Below are 19,983 nucleotides of genomic sequence, written 5' to 3' on the forward strand. Positions count from 1 at the left end.
TGGCTACCCAGTAAGACTCGTTCTCTCAACAAACCAACCATGAGAAAGAAAACAAAAACAAAACAAAAAAGTTCCCAAGGCAAACACGAGCAGATCCAGGATTAACAATCCATGGCTCCAAAAGTTAGACACTCAAAGCTACTGTGAGCAACCACTGCTCCCCTTCACAGACAAACCTAGAAATGTGCCCAACTCGAGGTCCATGGTGGGCCCGTACCAACTAGCACATGGGGAGACTCCTCCCAAACTTCTTCCCACCTGCACAGTGCTCATTCGCTGAGGGAAAAACTACCCCATTTTGACACTCCTCTCATCAGACTCCAGAAGGGGTCTGCCCAGAACTGCTCAAGCTCATGAATTAGAGACCACAGGGCAACAGCGGTGAGATCATGCTTTCACTTCCCTCCCTGCTAAGAGTCACCACATCAGGGCCAGGCCTGGCTGCCACTGTTCTAATTCTTTTTCTGGAACAACACCGATGTGGCTAGGTAGGCCGCTGTCACTGCTAACTTCCCAGCCTTAGTTCAGGGGGGAAGACTGGGACCTCAAGCATGAATCTCTAGCAGGCCACAAATAAATCATCCCTCAGATCTGGTAACAGGAATCTGCTTAAGCCTAGGTTACCTTACGGTTTGTGAGACCAGATGCATTTTAAGAGAAAAAGAATCAGGAAGAAAAGGCTACCCAAAGTGTGGGGCTGGGCACGGAAGCAGGATGCAGGAGGCTCAGATGAAAAAGCAAAGGTGGCCCCTCCCCCACACTCCAGCCCCACTACACCCCCTCTCCCCCTTGGCCCTCTGCCTGACTTGGAAAGAATGTTGGATTTTCCACCGAGGCAGCAGAACCTATGAACATCTTCTACTAACCTACTAAACACAGATCCCTTCTCAAGCCAAGGTATCACCTGCCACCCAGGAGAATGGGCAAATGGCCCTTCTGTTGGGGACCTCTTGGCAGACAGCAGTGCCAGCCAGTGCCCAGACTTCAGGGCTCACTCTGTCCTGCTCAGAGCTCATCACTCTACATTCTCTAACACAGTATAAGGGTGAGGTGGGGAGGGTAGAACCTGACAGCAGGAAGGGGGCACGGGACCCCCACATCCACAAAGCCACTGACAGTAACATCTACAAACGCCCACCTTGCTGACAGGAGGAAGCTTGAGCCAGAAGAGAGAAGCCCAGGTCACTCTCAACAGCACACAACAAGTTCCCTTTAAGTGAACAAGACCAGTTCATGAGAAACACAGACCAGCAGCTAGGAAACCAAGCAGGGCCGCTAGCCACCCAAGAGGAATGGTGCTTGCCCTAGAGACATAATACTGTCCAAGAGCAAAGAGAAAAGAATGCTGCACCTCTGTTTATACATTCAGAACTCTCTCTAAAGATGTCGCCAGGTGTTGGTGGTGCATGCCTTTAATCCCAACACTCTGGAGGCAGAGGCAGGTGGATCTTGTGAGACCAGCCTGGTTTACAAGAGCTAGTTTCAGGACAGCCTCCAAAGCCACAGAGAAACCCTGGCTCGGGGCTGAGGAGGTGGCTCAGTGGTTTAGAGCACTGGCTGCTCTTTCAGAGGACCCAGGTTCAATTCCCAGCACCCACATGGTAGCTCACAACAACTAGATCCAGGACATCTAGTTCCAGTGGATCTGAAACCCATATCAATGTACGTAAAATAAAATCAACTTAAAAAAAAAAAAAAAAGATTTGGTGTCCACTTTTGGCCTGCAGGCATGCACACATGCAGAACACTGTATACATAATAAATAAAATAAATTTTTTTGGTTTTGTTTGTTTTTTGTTTTTCGAGACAGGGTTTCTCTTTGTAGCTCTGGAGCCTATCCTGGCACTGAGGAGGCAGAGGCAGGTGGATCTCTGTGAGTTCAAGGCCAGTCTGGGCTACAGAGCGAGTGCCAGGAGATCCACCTGCCTCTGCCTCCTGAGTGTTGGGATTATGTTCAGCAATAAATAAATCTTAAAAAAAAAAAAAAAGAATAAGGAGCTGGGCAGTGGTGTCACATGCCTTTAATCCCAGCACTCTAGGGAGGCAGGCAGATCTCTGTGAGTTCAAGGCCAGGCCTGGTCTACAGAGTGTGTTCCAGGACATCCAAGGCTATTACATAGAGACCCTATCTTGAGGGGAAAAAAAAGAATAAAGATGTTTCAGTCAGACAGCAGGTCAGCCACCAGGATCTGCAGGGTTGTGTCTCACCAGGCAGCTCTGCACCAATATCCTTGAGACATTCTCTGGCCACATGGTTTCCCATACTCCTCATGCTTCCCAAACTCTGATTGCTCTGGGCCCATGTCCCTCAAATCACTCAGTGACCTGATCTGTGCTCCCTCTGAGATGCCCAGCCAAAGCCTGAGTGGCATCACACTCATTCCAAGTCCTACCACCGCCCCTCCAAACAAACAAGGTCTCATGATGACTCTGAATCTGTGTCACTGAGTCATCAAGATCCCATGATAAATGTCCCCACCCACCATGTGCCTGTCATAAGCCCACTACTCAGCCAAAATGTGGGTATCATCACTGGTGCTTCCGTCTTACCACCCACACTTTACCAAAGTGAGGCTAGAATGTGTTGAATGTATTCAAGTTCCTCTTGGTGGTTAGGAACAAGGTGGGCAGGAGGCCAACCACGGAGAGCCACAGAAGGGACACAAGCCCCTCCCCCTCCAGGCTGAAGGGGCTTTAGTTGAATCTGTGGCAGCTTCAAGAGCAGAGTATCATCTCATCGAGCTTTCACTTTTGTGCAGAAGTCAGTCGAAGGCTGAAGGATGTAGCTTGGCCAGTAGAGTTTACCTAACATGCACAAGGTTTAAACCCCAGTACTGAAAGAAAACAGAGTCAGATTCCACAAAGTGTGGACTACCATAGCGGCTCATCTCAGCTGGGTCTGCCATGTTGCAATGGCTTCATTCACCTCGACCTGTACATCCCTCTTAGACTACTGGTACTAACAGACACAGGAGAATCCTTGAGAACCCTTGCTTAGAGGGAAATGGAGGCTAAAATTGCATAGAGAATGTGCTTGTTGCCCAGTCTGCTCCTGCTTGTGACAAGGGGCTTCTGTCACACACCAGAGCCCCAAGCAGGACCACACAGGAGCCTGTGAGCCAGGCTGGCTGCCACAGTGCAGGGAGGAATGCCCCTCATTGAAAACCCTTATATAGGCCCAGTGTCTTGTCTTAGGAGCTCTTTCAACCACAGAAACTTCTCACATTTGTCTTAAATTGTAACAAACAGAAAGGCCACCTTCCCACTCAGAAGATGGGGTATACCCTGATAGTAAGACATGAATTCATGATATTCCTTCCAGACAACACCCAGAATGTTCTTCCTATCAAAAATGAGTCAAATGTTCCTCTCAGGGTCCCCATCAGCACCTGTAGCTCCATGGTTGCCACAGAACTCAAACTTCATCTTAATTCCCCGGCTCAGACCCAGTATAGCTCCCAAAAGGGCTTCTTAAAATCAAATTTAACAAGTGACAGAAACCAGAAAATGTCCCAAATTTGTCCCACCAGGTATTTGACGTGTCACTTCTAAACACTGGCATCCCATAGAGGGGAAATTTTCCCTAGTCAGAATAATTAATTAAGAGAATAAATTGTTGAAACCAAGCAGATACAATCCACAGGACTGTTTCGCTCCTTCAATCATTCCTTCCTGGGGATAGACAGGGTTGCTATTTAAAATAAATTAAAACTGTTCCCCTATTCTTCAAAATACTGACAAACAGCAATCCTAGATGCAGGTGCCTTCCTTCCATCCCAGGCTGTGACGGAGCAGGGCCTGACTGCTGCCATTTAAACCACCTGCCCCATTAAGGATTTTTCCTACAGGCTCCAGCAGACAAGATATATCTATCTATAGATATAGATATAGATATAGATATTCACAATTTCATACACGCATACTGTATTTATATCATTTCTATCCCTCTCTCCCCACTCCTGCATCCCAACCCCTACACAATGTGTCACCTATCACACACACCCTGCAGAGCCCACTTAGCGTGGCTTGTACATATACGTGTTGAGAGCCACGACAGTTTGTGTTTGTATACCTTTGGGGAGACTGTCCTCAAGGACTGACTCCCTCTAGGCAGTCATGAGTTGCCTGTAGTTCTTCATCTCAGTGGTGGGCCTTCTGAGAGCTCTCCATCCACAGTGACAGTTTCTATCTACTAATAGCAGTCTGTGAAGTGGCAGGAAGTTCTTCAGCCTGGGCCAGTTGAGAGTAATGGGTGCTCAGGCAGCGGTATTTAGCATAAGGCAGAACCCCAAAGTCACAAGGAGCCAACTGGCTACAAACCCACCTCTTAGTCAAGAGCCTGGTATCTTACAGAGTAGATCAGGGCAGCCTCTTCTCTACTATTCATAAAAATTTACTACCTGGACCCCTGGAGAGTATGCAATATGTGGCTAACACATTCAGAATACTGCATGTCCATCATTACCTTTTTAATTCCGGACACTTTCATCATCCCAAAAGACACCATGGACCCACTGGGTAGTCTCCTACATTCCTTCCTATCCCCATCCCCCCACTATTCACACGGCCACTTTCAGTAAGGAGAACCACATAGGTGTGTCATTTCCAACCTGGCATCTTCATTCTGCACTTGAGGTACACCCATGGTGTGCCTATGTTGGGCTTCAAACTTAGGAGACATTACACCTGGACATCATCCCTTCCAAACTTAGGCTCTTCAAGGTGACTTCCCTTGGCTAATGGGAGGTGCACAAGGGCTGTCATTTCACATTCCTCAGGGACTTGTGAAAGAAAGCACTTGCCACCGGGCATTGGTGGCGCATGCCTTTAATCCCAGCACTCAGGAGGCAGAGGCAGGCGGATCTCTGTAAGTTCAAGGCCAGCCTGGTCTACAGAGTGAGCTCCAGGATAGGCTCCAAAGCAATACAGAGAAAGGGGAAAAAAAAAAAAAAGCATTTGCCTGCTTCAGGCCACTGTCCTAGGACCCCATCTTCAAAGAGGGTAAGCAATGGCTTTCTGTTGGGGCTGAGCCACCCAGGCAGAGAGAAGACTGAAGTGGCCTACTCACTTGGCGGGCCACTGCCCAGATAGATGCCTTAGTTAATGCAGGAAGAGTGAGGAATGTGGCTTTGAGCCATGGCCAAGGTACACTGGGAAAATGGCACATTCTTAGGCAATGTGGTGCCTGTGTGGGCCAGCTCACTTCCAGCTGGAAGGTATCTCTAAGAATTTGAAATCAGTGGCTAAAGAGATGACTAGCAGTAAGAACACTTGTTGTTTTTCCTGAGTACCTGAGCTCAGTTCCCAGCACTTGTGTTGTTAGATGGTTCATACCTTTTGCCTGTAACTCCAGCTTTAGGGGATCATATGCCATTTCCTGAACACCATGGGCAACACACACACACACACACACACACACACACACACACACACACACACACACACACTTTTTAATGGGTCTTTATAAAAAAGAGAGACTTAAAATTACATTGGCAAAATGCCTAGGAACAACACTGGAGGGGGTTGAATGGATGATTATGTGAACAAATACTGACTTAACCAAGCCAAGTAAAAGGACACTCAAGGATACAGGACACCAGTCCCCAGTGTGTATAGCTGCTGACCTGCTGCAGGTCACAGCACTATAGTTCCACTTTCAGAAAGATTCTGCCCCTTAGCGCACACATGTAGATAAGATACTTATAAACCATGTGACGTGGGGAACCACCTCAACCACCACAGGAATCCCCAACCATTTTCTGATTGGATCAGAGGCCCACTCCATGAGACAGAGCATTATTTATTATTAAAGGGCCAAGAACCTGGTTAGATAGGTCAAAGGTCCTCATCGAAGCTCTATTTGTAGGAGATGGCAATTTACACAGAGAACCACAAATAGTCATTATATGGAGACTGGGGTGCTCAGTCCTAAACCAGACATTCATGTCATACTCCTCCCTGACTGGGTTAGGAATCTTTATGGAAGAGAGGGTGGCATGATCACAAGAGCCAGAGTTGATGTATAACATCAAGGAAACAGACACAACAGGAGGAATGTACACTCAGACTCAGAGCAATTGTGACAGATCCACAAGAACTGCACACACTCCTGTCAGACAAAATCCCAGCATGGAAGGGGATGAGGCTTAAGTCACACTGTTTATTGAGCTATTGGTATTTGATGGTGGCTGAGAGGGAAAGTCAGGTTTCTTTAATGGTGTGCCCCTTGGTAGGCTGAACACTCTCCATGGCAGCTAGGCAACCCATGGATGGATGGATGGATGGATGGATGGATGGATGGATGGAGACAAAAGAAAAAACAAAAAACAAAACCACCAAAGCTAGATGGGAGGATGGAAAACACGGTAAAGAAGGGATCTAGGTGTGTGTGGGGAAATATACTCAAAATGCACTGTATGAAATTCTCAAATAAAAATATTGCAAAAAAAAATGTTCTGCGTCAAGCAGCAAAGGCATTCACTTGTCTACATGCATTGAGAAGATGTGCAGGATGTAGGTCCCACAAGTGACAGCTGCCCTGATCCAAGCAAAGCACCAAGCCTTGAGCATTGAGCCCACCACAGCCCTTTTCTGTAGGAAACAAAGTCCCACCCCCAGCTGAGGGCCCATTGGCATGATTGCTGCTTCACATCATGCTCTGTAATTATTGGTGTTCCTGCCAGCTTCCCCAGATCAGAGAGGCCCTGCTTCCACACTGATCTCCCCGCTTTCTTCCCTTAATTTCTAAAAAAGATGTATTTTTAGTCAGGTGGTAGTTGTTCCCACCTTTAATCCCAGCACAAGAAGGGGAGGGGGGGAGCAGCACAGATTCTGTGAGTTTGAGGCCAACCTGATCTACAGATCAAGTTACAGAACAGCCAGAGCTGTCACAAAGAGAAAACCTGTCTCAACAAAACAATGATTTATTTTTATTCTCATCTATGTGTCTGTGTCTTTGTGAGTTTTTGAGTTATGAGTCTTTGTGGGGGAAGGCCAGAAGAGGGTGTTGATCCCCTGCAGCTGCCCCTTTAATTGTGCCAAGTATAGGCTCCATCCTATGGAGTAGCCTCTGATGGAGCCAGAAAGTGATTGGTAAGTCCCATAACATCTGTGCCACTGTTGCACCAGTGGGCCTCTTGTTAGGTTAGCTGTTGTAGCAAGCAGGGTTCACAGCCGAGATCAACATTTTCTTTAAAATGGGCCAAATGGCTGGCCACTCCAGAGATACGGGCAAGTATGAAACCCAGCTTTAACACAAAAATTAAATGGAAACTTGAAAGTCAGGATGTTTCCATTTGCACCATGAGCTCTAAGCTTCCAAAACCAGGCTCCAGTGACAACAGTGACAGTCATAAATAGGGTATTTAGATCTTATAGAATCAAATTTGTCAATGTTGGGAAAGTCCAGAACTCAGGAAGCTATGTTCCAAATGGCTGATTAAAAAGACTTTACAAAAATCACACTTGGCTACAGGACTCTGAAGACCTACAACTGTACATGCTTTCCCATCTATACTGTAGCCAACTTAAGAAACCATCGTGGAGCTGGAGAGATAGACAACTTATCAGTAAAGAGTGCTTGCGTCTCTTGCAGAGGACCTGAGTTTCAGTTCCCAGCACCCATATCTGGAGGTTGGCAGCTGTAACTCCAACTATAATTCCAGCTCCAGGGAATTGACAGCCTTTTCCGTCTTCCCACACACATGGCACATATAGTCACAAAGCCAGAAACACACAAATGAGAATAAAAATAAATCTTGAGAGAGAGAGAGAGAGAGAGAGAGAGAGAGAGAGAGAGAGAGAGAGAGAGACCAGTGTGGAAGCAGGGCCTCTCAGCAGTGGAGGCGCTAAGGCACGAACACCAACAGTTCCAGGGTATATTCAGACTCATCTCAAACACACACAGGCCTAATAAGCACTGTGATGCATGCCTGTAATTCCTGTACTGGGGAGGTAGAGTTCAAGACCAGCCTCTAATCCTGTCTCAAAAAGAAACCAGCACACATATACCACATACCTTTACCTTAGGAAGGAAGAGGTAGGGCAGGACAGGGCAAGATGGAAACTGCTAAAAATTGAGTATCCCCATATCCAACTGGCTTGATAAAAGCACTCAAACAATCATATGCACACACACACTGAAAGGGAAGGGGAGGGGCAGGGGCAGAGACAGGGGCAGGGGCAGGGAGGGGCAGGGGCAGGGCAGATAGAAATTGCTAAAGCTTGAGTACTCCTTATGCCACTGGCTTGGGAGGAGTGTTTCTAATTTCCAAACATCTGTGGCTATCTGTGTAAGGAGCTGTCTTGAGGATGGGACCCAAGTTTGTGCAACCTACGTTTCATTCAGTACTTCTTGCTCAGATGAATCTTGCCTGTGCCCTACTACAAGGTCACGTGTGCAGTTCTCTTCCCTGGCATCTGAGGTCTGCATTGAAACCTGCAGGTTCCTGTCTCCGCATCACCAACAGATTGCCAGCAGTTTGCAAAGGCCACACAGGTCGGTGTGAAGTATGCTGCTTTCTTCTTTCCATGTGTCCTGAGAATGAATGCCAACCATAGCCCTCTCTAAAGCCAAACCTTAAGAACCCCGCCCCCCGACCCCCAAGAAGCTACATAGTAATTCATGAATTACATTTTTCTTTAGAAAAACTGCCTTACATAAAGATTAATGTTTATATTAGTACATATTTGACATGTTGTTGCCTCTCAAATGTACCTTTTCCATGGTTTTGGGTTTTTTATTTTGTTGTTTTTGAGACAGGGTTTCACTACGACTTCAAACTTGAGACCTCAAGGTCTTCCTGGCCTCAGCCTCCCAAGTACTGAGATTATGGACAACCAGTATGAGGTGATGGGGACCGAAGTCAGGGCTTCATGCTAGGCACTCTATCAACTGAGCTAACATAAGCACTGAATGATATACTGCCCCCAGAAGAAAAGGTATTTGGAATCCTCAGTAACCGAAAAGAAAGCACTGTGCTGCGCTTGAGCCACCGTCTGATTGCCATCATGTGAACAGAAATTGTCATCTCCACTGTTTCCTCAAAGCACCAAGGCTCCAGGCTAAGTGTGGTGATGCATACCTTAGGAGAGGCAGAGGCGGGAGGATCTCTGAGATGGAGGCCAGCCAGGGACATATGATGAGACCTTATCTCAAAACCCCACAACCAACCAGCAAGAGCCCCCACATCCCTACCTCAGGTGTCTTTGAGGAAGGAAGGTAACACCAGCAGCAACTCTGATGGTAGTGGAAACAGATGCCCATCCCACGGAGCCCAGGCCTAGCCAGTGGACACCAGCTTGTCTCCTGTCCTGATAACCAGGTCCACTCATGGAATCCTGATGACTTAAAGCAAAACCCATTCCCCAGTGTGTGGTGGGCTGGGTCTCGGTACACTGCACCAGGACCCCTGGGGGTTAGCCACCACCTGTCACCGAAGGTCACTGAGCTGTCAGCAATTCCCACAGCCCCAGGGGCTTTCAGTCATTTGCTGTCCTCAGCCTGAGCTAGTCATCTTCTGTGGAAGCCAAACCAGGACTCAGGGCAAGGGCAGGGAGTTTGGCCCACATGGCATCTATGCCAGCTTTGGATTTTCAGAACCCCAAATCTTAGGGCCCAGGCACATATTGATCGTGCCCTTGGTTTTTGAAGTTTGGCAAATTGCTGTGTCCTCCACGGTTATCTGGTTATTTCAGTTTAAACAGCTTTTTATTGAGTGCTTAGCTCAAGAGACAGTAAACATTGTTCACTTCAAAATACATAAAATTGCACCAGGGTAAGTCGGTGAACAAACAGGGATGCCTCTGCCCTCAGATGGGCAAACAGCACTCCCCACCTGGCAGTCAAGCTTGAAGGTTAAAGGACAGGGTTATCATGCACCTCACAAGCTTCAGGCCCTGCAAAGTAGAGCAGGGAAACTGAGAGCTGCAGCCCACAGCTCATACCAAGGTTACACGCCATGTTATCCTTCTTTGGGGGAGGTGGTGTTTAATTTTGTAAAAGAAAACAAAAAAAAAAAAGGCTGGGTGCAAAGCTCAGTAGTAGAGCACTTGCCTTGCTTATGTGAGACTAGACCTGGGTCCTAACACAGAAACAAAATCCTGGGGGGACGATGGTACCCTCCAGCTCTAGCTCTGTGGAGCCCCATAACCCAATGGACCACCATCCTACCATCTAAAGGGTACAAGTCAGAATGGTCCAAAGCAAGCCACAGAAGCAGGGCCAGGGGTCCCCCAAACAAACCAGTAAACACATGCTTCAAGCATGGCTCCTGGCCCAATCCCATGAGCACCTCTTTTCTGACAGAAAGGCAGGAAAATGACTGAGCACCAGTGGCAACAAACACACGGGATCCAGGCTGAGAAAAAAGTTCTCACAGCACTCATGGGGCTGTGGACACAACACCACCGAGTCAACTCAAGTTAGCATTTAGAATTCAAAATAGCAATCTTAAAAAATAATAATAAGCCAGGCGTTGGTGGCGCACGCCTTTAATCCCAGCACTCGGGAGGCAGAGACAGGCAGATCTCTGTGAGTTCGAGGCCAGCCTGGTCTCCAGAGTGAGTGCCAGGATAGGCTCCAAAGCTACACAGAGAAACCCTGTCTCGAAAAACCAAAAATAAATAAATTAAATAGATAAATAAATATCGAAGTGCGTAGTGGCATCTGGGAGGCAGATGCAGATCTCTGTGAGTTCTAGGTTAGCTAGGACTACACAGTAAGATTGTCTAAAAATAAATAAGTAAATTTAAAAAAATCCATTTGCACTGGGCAGTGGTGGCACACGCCTTTAATCCCAGCACTTGGAAGGCAGAGGCAGGAGGATCTCTGTGAGTTGGAGGCTAGGTTGGGCCACAGACTGAGTTCCAGAACAGGCTCTAAAGCTAGAGAAACCTGTCTCGAAAAACAAAACAAAACAAAAAACAAACAAACAAAAAAATTGCTCTTTAATAGTGACCCTGGAGGCCACAGCCTAGTTCCCAATATGGGTCCAGTGCTATGGGCCCTGACCCAAATTAATGCATGAATAAACAGGTCCAGTGGTACTCTCCTCTGCAGGAGGCCTTGGTTTTTAAACTAGGCTGACCCTCCTGAATATCTATCTTGAGTGCTCTCCACACAGCTAAGAGAAACCATGTCTACTCCTGAGTGCCCCGCCTCTGTCCTAGACATGGATTGAATTAGAGTTCACTATGCTGTCTCTTCTGTGGCTTTGTTTAGAAAACAACTCTGACAATGTCTGACCAAATGCCTACAAACTTATGTGGGAGAACAAAAGATGCCTGTTCCCATTTAAAAAAGAGGTTTTAGGAAGACTTGGTCACTGACCTTCCAGCTGGAAATCCCTAATCTTCAATTTTGAGGCTTTTCAGGACTTGAGGGAAATGCTAGGGGTTGACAGTGCCCTGCCACACAGGAGCTCAACAGGTTCTCTTGGGAGGTCAAGGTAGGATTCTTTCTCAGAGTCATCTTTACCTCCAATGCCCCACAGCCCAGTCAGCCATTACCTCACCAGCACCCAGACCACACTGGCACTCCTCAGGAGAGCCACTCTAAACTCCAAATCACAATTAAGAAACTGCACACTTCCACACAGGACGCTGCGAAGTCATTCACACTTGCTCCATACAGCAGTAGGACCACTGGGATCATGACCCATGATCAACACAATGGTAAGAACAATTGGTCCATGACTCCATTTGACAACTGCATACTACTAAATGCCACAGACAAAGCACAATGCATTGTGCCAGTTATCCTGATGCTGGAGGTAATTTCATATGAATGCACAGCAACTCCTTATAATAATAGTAACTACATGATTACTCCCACCTTACAGACAAGGAAGAAACCCAGGGAGCTGAGCACTGAGTACAAGGAGTGAGCCTCGGGCACCACCATTTCCCCAGACCCACTCAAGTCTGGGACAGCATTTCCCCTACCTTGCCATGAATGTATCCCACCTAGAAGGTGCAGGAGATGTATCTTATCATGAGTGTCCGTGCCCAGGCGCCCTGCGTTTTCAGGAAGCAATTGTCGTTTCTCTTTATGCATACAGACCTCCCAAGTCACTGATATTCCTTCAGTAGTAACTGTGCTGGATGCCAGGGCGGCGGCAGTGAGTCACCCTCCAGGCAGGTCACACAGCATCACTGTTGATATGCGAGAGACTGCAAAGAGGGGTGACCCCAAGATAGGGACAGAGCAAAGCAGAAGGGCACTAGAGGGGTGCTGACTGCACACCAGACACCATGATACTTCTGCAGCTCCCAAGAAAAGGACCCCTGTAGTGCTTAGGGAGACCGAGCACCAGGAAGAGAGGACTCACAGAGCTTCCCCTTCCCATGATGTGCTCCCATCTGACCTGAGTGCAGTCAACACCCGCTTACTTTATCTCTCAGGTTCTCTGAAATGGGGACACATAGCCTTTGGTCACGAAGAACAGAAAAACAAAAAATTGAAGGCAATGTGGTTGTGGTGACAATACACACTCAGGAAACCAAGTACCACCTCTTAAGATAATGCTGCTGGCTGCCAGGCCTCATCAATGCCACACAGAGACCAGAGGAGCACATGCCAAGTGGTGCAATGACACATGGCCATCCCTAGCCTCAATGTTGCCAAGTTGCCAACCACAGCTTGGGCACAAACTTGGTGGCAACTGATACTCTGAGGGCAACACCTAGGTGGACAGCCCAAGTCAGGGCTCTCTGCCTCCTCACTGTTCACATTTCAAGCAGTAGCCATGTCATTCTTCAACTACAGACTAAATTACCTGCCAGACTTTACACTATGGGAGACATGCAAGACAACAGGGGCCTATGGCACAGGTAAATACATAAAGCACAGGCCTGTGACAGCTAAAGGGAGAAGAGAGAACAGAAGAGGCACCAAGGATGGTTCAGGTGACAAGTCATGAACCATGAGAGCATCTAGGACTGTGTGTGACACAAATGTTCAAAGGAAGCCGGGCGTTGGTGGCGCACGCCTTTAATCCCAGCACTCGGGAGGCAGAGGCAGGCGGATCTCTGTGAGTTCGAGGCCAGCCTGGTCTCCAGAGCGAGTGCCAGGATAGGCTCCAAAGCTACTCAGAGAAACCCTGTCTCGAAAAACAAAAAAACAAAAACAAACAAATGTTCAGAGGAGCACGGTGATGACAGCTGAAGGGAAGACAAATACCCATAAGATAGAACACATTATGCAGTAATAACAAAGAAAATGACAGCTGGCAGTGGTCGAAAATGCCTTTAATCCCAGTATTCAGGAGGCAGGTGGATCTGTGTGAGTTTGAGGCCAGTCTGGTCTACAGAGTGAGTTCTAGGTCAGCCAGGGCTAGAGAGAGAAATACTGTCTGGAAAAAAAACTGAAAGAACAAAACAAACAAAACAAAAATCTTCTTGAGGACAGACTGTTAAGCAAAATGCCCAGACACAAAAAGCTGTGCATTGCATGATTTTATTCATAGGAAATGTCCCAAATAGGCAATTCAATACCATATCCATCAGTCATTGGCTTCTGAGTCAGGTGAGCAGGAATGAGGGTTAGAACTAGGTATTAACATGGTACTGTGACTTTACTAAAGACTGGAGATGTATGGGTAAGTGTGTGTGTGTGTGTGTGTGTGTGTGTGTGTGTGTGTGTGTGTGTAAAGACCAGCTACAAAGAACCAGAGGAATGTGTCAAGTGTCTTCTTTCACCTTACTCCTCTGGAGCAGTGCCTTTCCCTCTCCCTGAACCTGAAAAGTCCCATTTTGGTTTTACCAGCCAGTCTGGAAGCGAGCAAGTCCCCCTTCATTCTCCTGACTCCATCCCTCTGTTGTTCAAGGATCCAAACGTCACTACTCACACCTGTACAGCAAGTGCTCTTAACAACTAAGCCATTTCACCAGCTCTTCGACTGCTCATCTTTAATTTTTTTAAAGATTTATATGATTTTTGGGGCTGGCTCAGAGGTTAAGAGCACTGACTGCTCTTTCGTAGGTCCTGAGTTCAATTCCCAGCAACCACATGGTGGCTCACAACCATCTATTATGAGACCTGGTGCCCTCTTCTGGTGTGCAGATATACATGGAAGCAGAATGTTGTATACGTAATAAATAAAATTAAAAAAAAAAAGATTTATATGATTTTTAATTTTATGTGTGTGTGCATGAGTGTGTCTATGGATGTAGACAATCAGATCTGCATATAGAGCTGGATACAGGCAGTGTGGGTGCTGGAAGCAAACTCAGGTTCTCTCCAAGGGCAGTCTGTGCTCTTAACCACTGAGACTTCTCTCCAGCCCCTTAAACGGTTAAATTTATGTCATGTAAACTTGGCTTTTTTTTTTTTTTTCTTTTTAAGGCTGACATTTTGCAGACCCACTTGGACTAGATAATGAGAACAAACACACTGCAGAGTCCTGCTGGATCAGACTGTGGGAGGAGGCCAGGAAGGAATCGCCACTGGGAGCCCCAGGTGCCACCATCCCAGAGGCCAGCACTGGAGTGGCAGGAAATGGTGAGCCACCTGTGGCAGCACCTAAGGTTTGTTCATAGGAAGGATGACTTGGCAAGATTCTTAACACTGTCATTCTGCAAAATGAAATTGAATATGCTTCAATAAAAATATCCAAAAATAAAACAAAACCCCCATTTCAAACGAGTGTCCCTGAGAGTGATACTCGGTGAGCTTAGGAGGGCTGTTTCTTACACCCCCAGGGGCCACCCAGCATCACAACTCCACCCTCCCCCTGGCAGATGATGATAAAGTGTCCTGGCACTCTCTTGAGAAGCCAGGCCCAGGGCTCAGTCCCCTGTGAGGACTGAGGCAACTCCTTGCTACCCCAGGCAACCAGGATCCTCTACGGAGGGGTGACCCAACAGAATGAAATTCAAATCCCTCCAGAGACCAATCTGGTTCTGCTCTTGTCTTGGCTTGACACAAAGCACACACATGCAACAACACCACACACACTCCTCAGCATCTCTTCTGCTTAGTTCAGCCAGCCTTGAGCCATGACATTTAATTCTTTTCGAGGTGTTCATCCTCGGAGTTTCATCCTTAGGAACAGGTGACCACACAGCCGATCACAGGGAAAACCAGGCTGCCCCTGCCAGAGGACTCCCAGACCCCAGTGGAAACCAGATGCTCATTCCCCATTTGGCGTCTCTGCTAGGACACCAGCTACTTCCCCGGTCAGCCTCACAGAAGCCTGCCTAGCTGATCCCAAGCCTTGTGGCATCTATCAGGTGCTTAAAAATGCAGGGCACAGTTGCCATGGCATTTCAGGAATTCAGCAGTCCCTTTACCCCAACTGAAGGATGGAGCAGACAAGCCGCAGTTATAGCCCAGCATGGTGGCCCCAGATTACACCTGTAAGCTTTTTTAGAAAAGGGGCAGGTAAGCAGACAGACAAGAAGCTGTAAACTTAATTGTTGGAAGGCTTTGGAAAGTCCTCTGGTGCTGTGCCATTTCCTAGACTGTGTCAATGCAGAAACAGTTCTCTCAGGTCCATCCAAGCCAGGTTTCTGGCCCAGCCCCACTTCTGACACTGGCGTCCTTGGGAGTGACTTGGGACTGTTTTCTGCCTTCCCAGAGGCCCTACTGGCAGCATCTGGGAGTCCCACGCCCTTTGGAACAGCAATTACCTGTGGCATCTCCTAGGTCTTCTGGGTACAAGTGGGGAAAGGCCTGCAGGTGATCTGGCTCTCCTTCCGGCCCATCCAAGTCAGGGCTAGAGGGCTGACTGAGCGCCAGCTATGGAATCCCAGATTGTCCGGGGCCAGAGCCTTATCCACTTCTCCTGGCTTTCTCACACCTACCTCCAGCACTCACCCCCAGCTTCAAATTGTTCCCTTCAGCACCCCAAACCTAATAGCCCTAAAACTCAGTGACATCTGGCCTCTCTTCATGCCATGGCCATGAAATAATTTACTCAATGTTTCATAACAGTGGTTGTCAGGATGAAGGTACAGACAAACCCAATGCCTGTCTAGCTGGACCATTCACACAGATGAGTCTCCCCTAGAGACAATGAGGCACTGGCTCAACTCCGTTCACCCTTGTGGTGGTTTGAATGAAAAATGTCCCTAGTTTTGGGCATTTGAACAGTTGATCCCTAGTTAGCTCAGGAGGCATGGCCTTGGAGGAAGTACATCACAAGAGGCAGACTTCGAAGGCTTGAAGACTCTGCCATTTCCATTTTGCTGTGCTTCATGCTTGTAAATGTCTGAAAAGATGTGAGCTCTCAGTTTCCTGCTTCTGCTGCCAAGCCTCCTTGCCATGATGGACTCTGACCCCCTGGAATGATCAGTGCCAAATAAACTTCCTTCTATAAGTTGCCTTGATCATAGTGTTTTATCACAACAAAAGAAAAATATCTAATACAACCCACAATCCATCACCACCCTCTCCTAGGTAAAGGAAGCTAAGAGAGCTGACAGGGTGGTCCCCATGGCTAGCCCTGGAGCCAGTTCCTGCCCAAACACACACATGAAGAACTATCTGGTGTTTTTCCAGAATGAGCTTGCCCACCTGGCACCACAAAGATTTGGAAGCAGTTCCTGCCCGGGGTCTCTTCCTCCTCTCTGACTCCTACAGTGTTGGCCTGGTCAATATCTCCAAGGCCCCAAATCCTCTCTTTAAACCACTGGCACCATCCAGCTACCTAATCCCTAAGTCAACTCCTCACTCCCTTGCTGCCCTCCTCAGCATCCCTCCCGAGCTCCCCTGGCCTTGTGCTCTCCAGTGAGCTATTCAAGATGCTTCCAAGGACTCTAAGCTTCAAGTGAGCTCCCTGGAAGTCAGGAGGAGTAGGGACAAGGAACCAATAGCACCTGTACAGACACACTGTAAACATGGGAGGTGGATGCTTTTAATGCTCTTTGCATCTCCATAAGATTCCATTCAGTCTTAACCATGTCTAAGTACCTGACTGGAACTCATATCTGTGTTGGCATATGGAACAGAGCCCACCACTTGTAATGTATATAGGCAGCAATGGAAGCCTACCTCTGCAGGCTCATCTTGAACCTGGTTCTAATGGGCCCTGTCTGGCTACTCTGGGTAACCAATCATCCTACCAGCAAGTTCTCAAGATGACTGGGGACACATACACATGGCTCCCCTTCAACCTGTGCCACACCAGAAAGAAAAAGAATCCAGGTCACAATGTCCAGAGGGTGTGAGCAACCTGGGAAATATCTCACATGCTCCAGACAGGGAAACTGAGACCCATACAGATGCCAAACTCCCCACACATGCCTAGGAGGACAGGACTGAAGTGGATGACTATGTTCATCTATCCAATGCCCCTGCTGACACTAGGGAAGACCAAGAATAGAGTTCCCGGATGCTGGTCCAGTGTCCAAGAGCCAGAGGCACTGTGTTCTTGGCAGACAGCAGAGGGTCTGGCTGCTTCACACACCCGGTGGGCCCCCTGCTTGGGGCTGCAGCAACACATTTTGGTATACCATCTCAGGGACACCACATGTGTACCTTCAGGCATCAGGAGGACTCCAGATGCACTGGGTGTGAAGCAAGTGGACACACTCAGCCCTGGTGCTGCTCCTGAGCCTCAGGCCTGACTTAGGTATGGCCCACCAGGTCTGCCGGCTGTCCAAATACCACACTTGACTGGAGGAAGCTCCCAGGTTAGATGATGAACCCTGCACAGCTCTACTGAAAAACTGATGGAAAGGCACAGTTGTTTGGTCTCAAAGAGGAAAAAAAAAAAAAAAAAAGGTATAAATAGGGATTTCAGGTTCTTCAGCTCTAGAGGTGAAAGTGGGAAATTAAGTTGTAGCTTGACGCCATTTCACCACAAGAGCTTCACTTTATTTAACCTGCCAGGGTGAAAAGGATGGTGCAGGCTGGAGCTGGGCCAGCGTAGCCTCACTGCCCGTGAGATAGTGATGCTGGTAGAGTGAAGCTGCAGGGTGCTGGGTCAGGAGCAGATAAAGGAAGAGGATGTAGGCATCTGGAGTTGGAAATGCAGACAAAGGTGGAAGAGGCCTACTTTTCAAGGCTTTGGCAAAACACTGCTGATGTAATGGCACACATCTGGGGATGTCCCACAAGGGAAAATGAGTTCAAAGCCAGCCTGGGTACCATGTTTCAAAAACCAAAATACAACCAAGAAAGATTTAGATGACAGAAACCCAAATTTACACATTCTTTCATAACTCCATATTCTAATATCAGTTGTAGGGTCTGGAGAGATGGCTCAGCAGTTCAGAGCACTTGTTGCTCTTGCAGGACCCAGGTTCAGTTCCCAGGATCCACATTCACAAATGTTTGTGACTCGTTTCCTGATGCCCCTTCTGGTCTCTGGGGCCACCAGGCATGTATGTGGTACATATCCATGCATGTAGGTAAACACTAATCATACAAATAAAAACAAAATTTAAAAAATAATCCAAGTGTAATCATGTTTCTGAAGCCAAGAGAAGTGATAGCACCTGGTATAACGATGGCAATGGGCTGTGTTCATACATACCTGCACCAGCTCTTTGTGGTGACATAAGCCTGTAATCCCATGTCTCCAGGAGTAGAGGCAGGAGAATGAGCTTGAGACCAGCTCGGGCTATACAGCCCACCCTGTCTCTGAAAGAGAAGGGGCAAAACAAACAAACAAACAAACAAACAAAAATTCCCTGTATTCTGTACACACAAGCATGTCAGGGTGAACTGGCTGATCTGGAGCATGCTTGAGGATGTCAGTGGGGAAGAGGCAGCTGGAAAGCCACCGCCCAAACACCTATAACTGCAGGAGGAGGAGGAATGGACAGGCACAAACCAAATCTGCTTTCACCCTGCTTTCATGTAAAATTACTTCAAGGTAGAAACTTTTTAAAAATCCTGTTACATTTTCTACAATAACAATTCATATAGCTTAAAAAAAAAGAAACATTTTTGTCATCCTGGCAGCCCAGTCTCTTGAACGGCAAAGAATAAACCCAATGGTGTTGACAAAGAAACTCAGTTACAAAATGTTGCTTCTTAAGAATGTGTAAATCAAAGCTTTTACAAGCAACACCTTATTTAAATAACTACACAGGCTGGGGGGGGGGGAGATATTTCCCACAAATGCTCATCAGCCACCATGCTGTATGCATTCCAGCCGCTGGCAGCAGAGCCCGCCAAGCTGCAGTGGTACCCTCCCACACAACTGGGAGTTGGGGGAGAATCCAGGGAGCAGGGCCACAGTATATGCTCAAAAATCCCAATCCTGATTGGCAACTCTACACTCATTTTTCACTGTCATAGAGGTTATTTTGTAGCAAATCCTCCTGGGCAATAAAAGCCGGAGTACAGCCAGACAGCTTAAAAACCTTGGGTGGGGGACCCCACCTATAACCCACTTTAATAGGAAGTTTCCGGTTGGGTAGAGAATTTACATATGCTAAACCATTAACCCTTTTGGAAGGGAGTGGGGGAACAACCCAAACCTGTCAAGTTCTGAACCTTGCCCCCCCACCTCCAGCTATCAGCTTCACACGTGTAAAAGGGGGATAATAACCCACTGTGAATTCTATTTTTAATGTTAATTTACTAAGTATTTACTTCCCTTCAAGCTGGGGAGCCGCAAAACTCTTTGTAACGTTTCTAGAATTCAGATACAATGGCCTTCCATCCTCCTACATTTGGAAATATGGTTGCGTCTCATTGAAGAAATTGTATGGGGGGGGGTACTTTCAAGCAAAATTAAAAGCCATGGTGCCTACAATAAAATGAAGCTGCACTCCGACCTTGCGATTACAGCACACTGGCCCACCTGGATCTTGGGTTCCTTCCCAGTCTGCCATTAGCCAGGAATTATCCTACAGGCATCTCTTTTCTCGCCCAAGGTTTTCTGGTTAGAGGGGACTGTCTCTCCCTCAGGCCACAACGCAGAGGCCCACGCAGCAGCAGCCATCTTCAAAGCTGCCAGTGACCAAAACGAACCGGTTGATCCAGAGGGCTACCGCATTCTTTTCTAAAAGGCAATCTCCCCTTGCAGA

General features: G+C 47.5%; 1 protein-coding gene across 2 annotated transcripts in view; it reads right to left on the bottom strand.

Moving 5' to 3' along the window:
* Positions 1-19,983, bottom strand: part of Ago2 (argonaute RISC catalytic component 2) — an 84,990-nt gene that overhangs the window by 63,579 nt on the left and 1,428 nt on the right. Inside the window, exon 1 of one of the 2 annotated variants that reach the window (XM_035440656.1) lies at positions 18,480-18,519. The exons of the other annotated variant lie outside the window; for it this stretch is intronic. Coding sequence (XP_035296547.1) covers positions 18,480-18,504 — 25 coding nt within the window. The 5' untranslated portion in view covers positions 18,505-18,519. Of the gene's footprint in view, positions 1-18,479; positions 18,520-19,983 lie in introns of those variants that run through there. 2 annotated transcript variants of the gene reach the window in all.

The sequence above is a fragment of the Cricetulus griseus genome, chromosome 2 (assembly GCF_003668045.3).
Source record: "Cricetulus griseus strain 17A/GY chromosome 2, alternate assembly CriGri-PICRH-1.0, whole genome shotgun sequence".
NCBI classification, from domain to species: domain Eukaryota; kingdom Metazoa; phylum Chordata; class Mammalia; order Rodentia; family Cricetidae; genus Cricetulus; species Cricetulus griseus.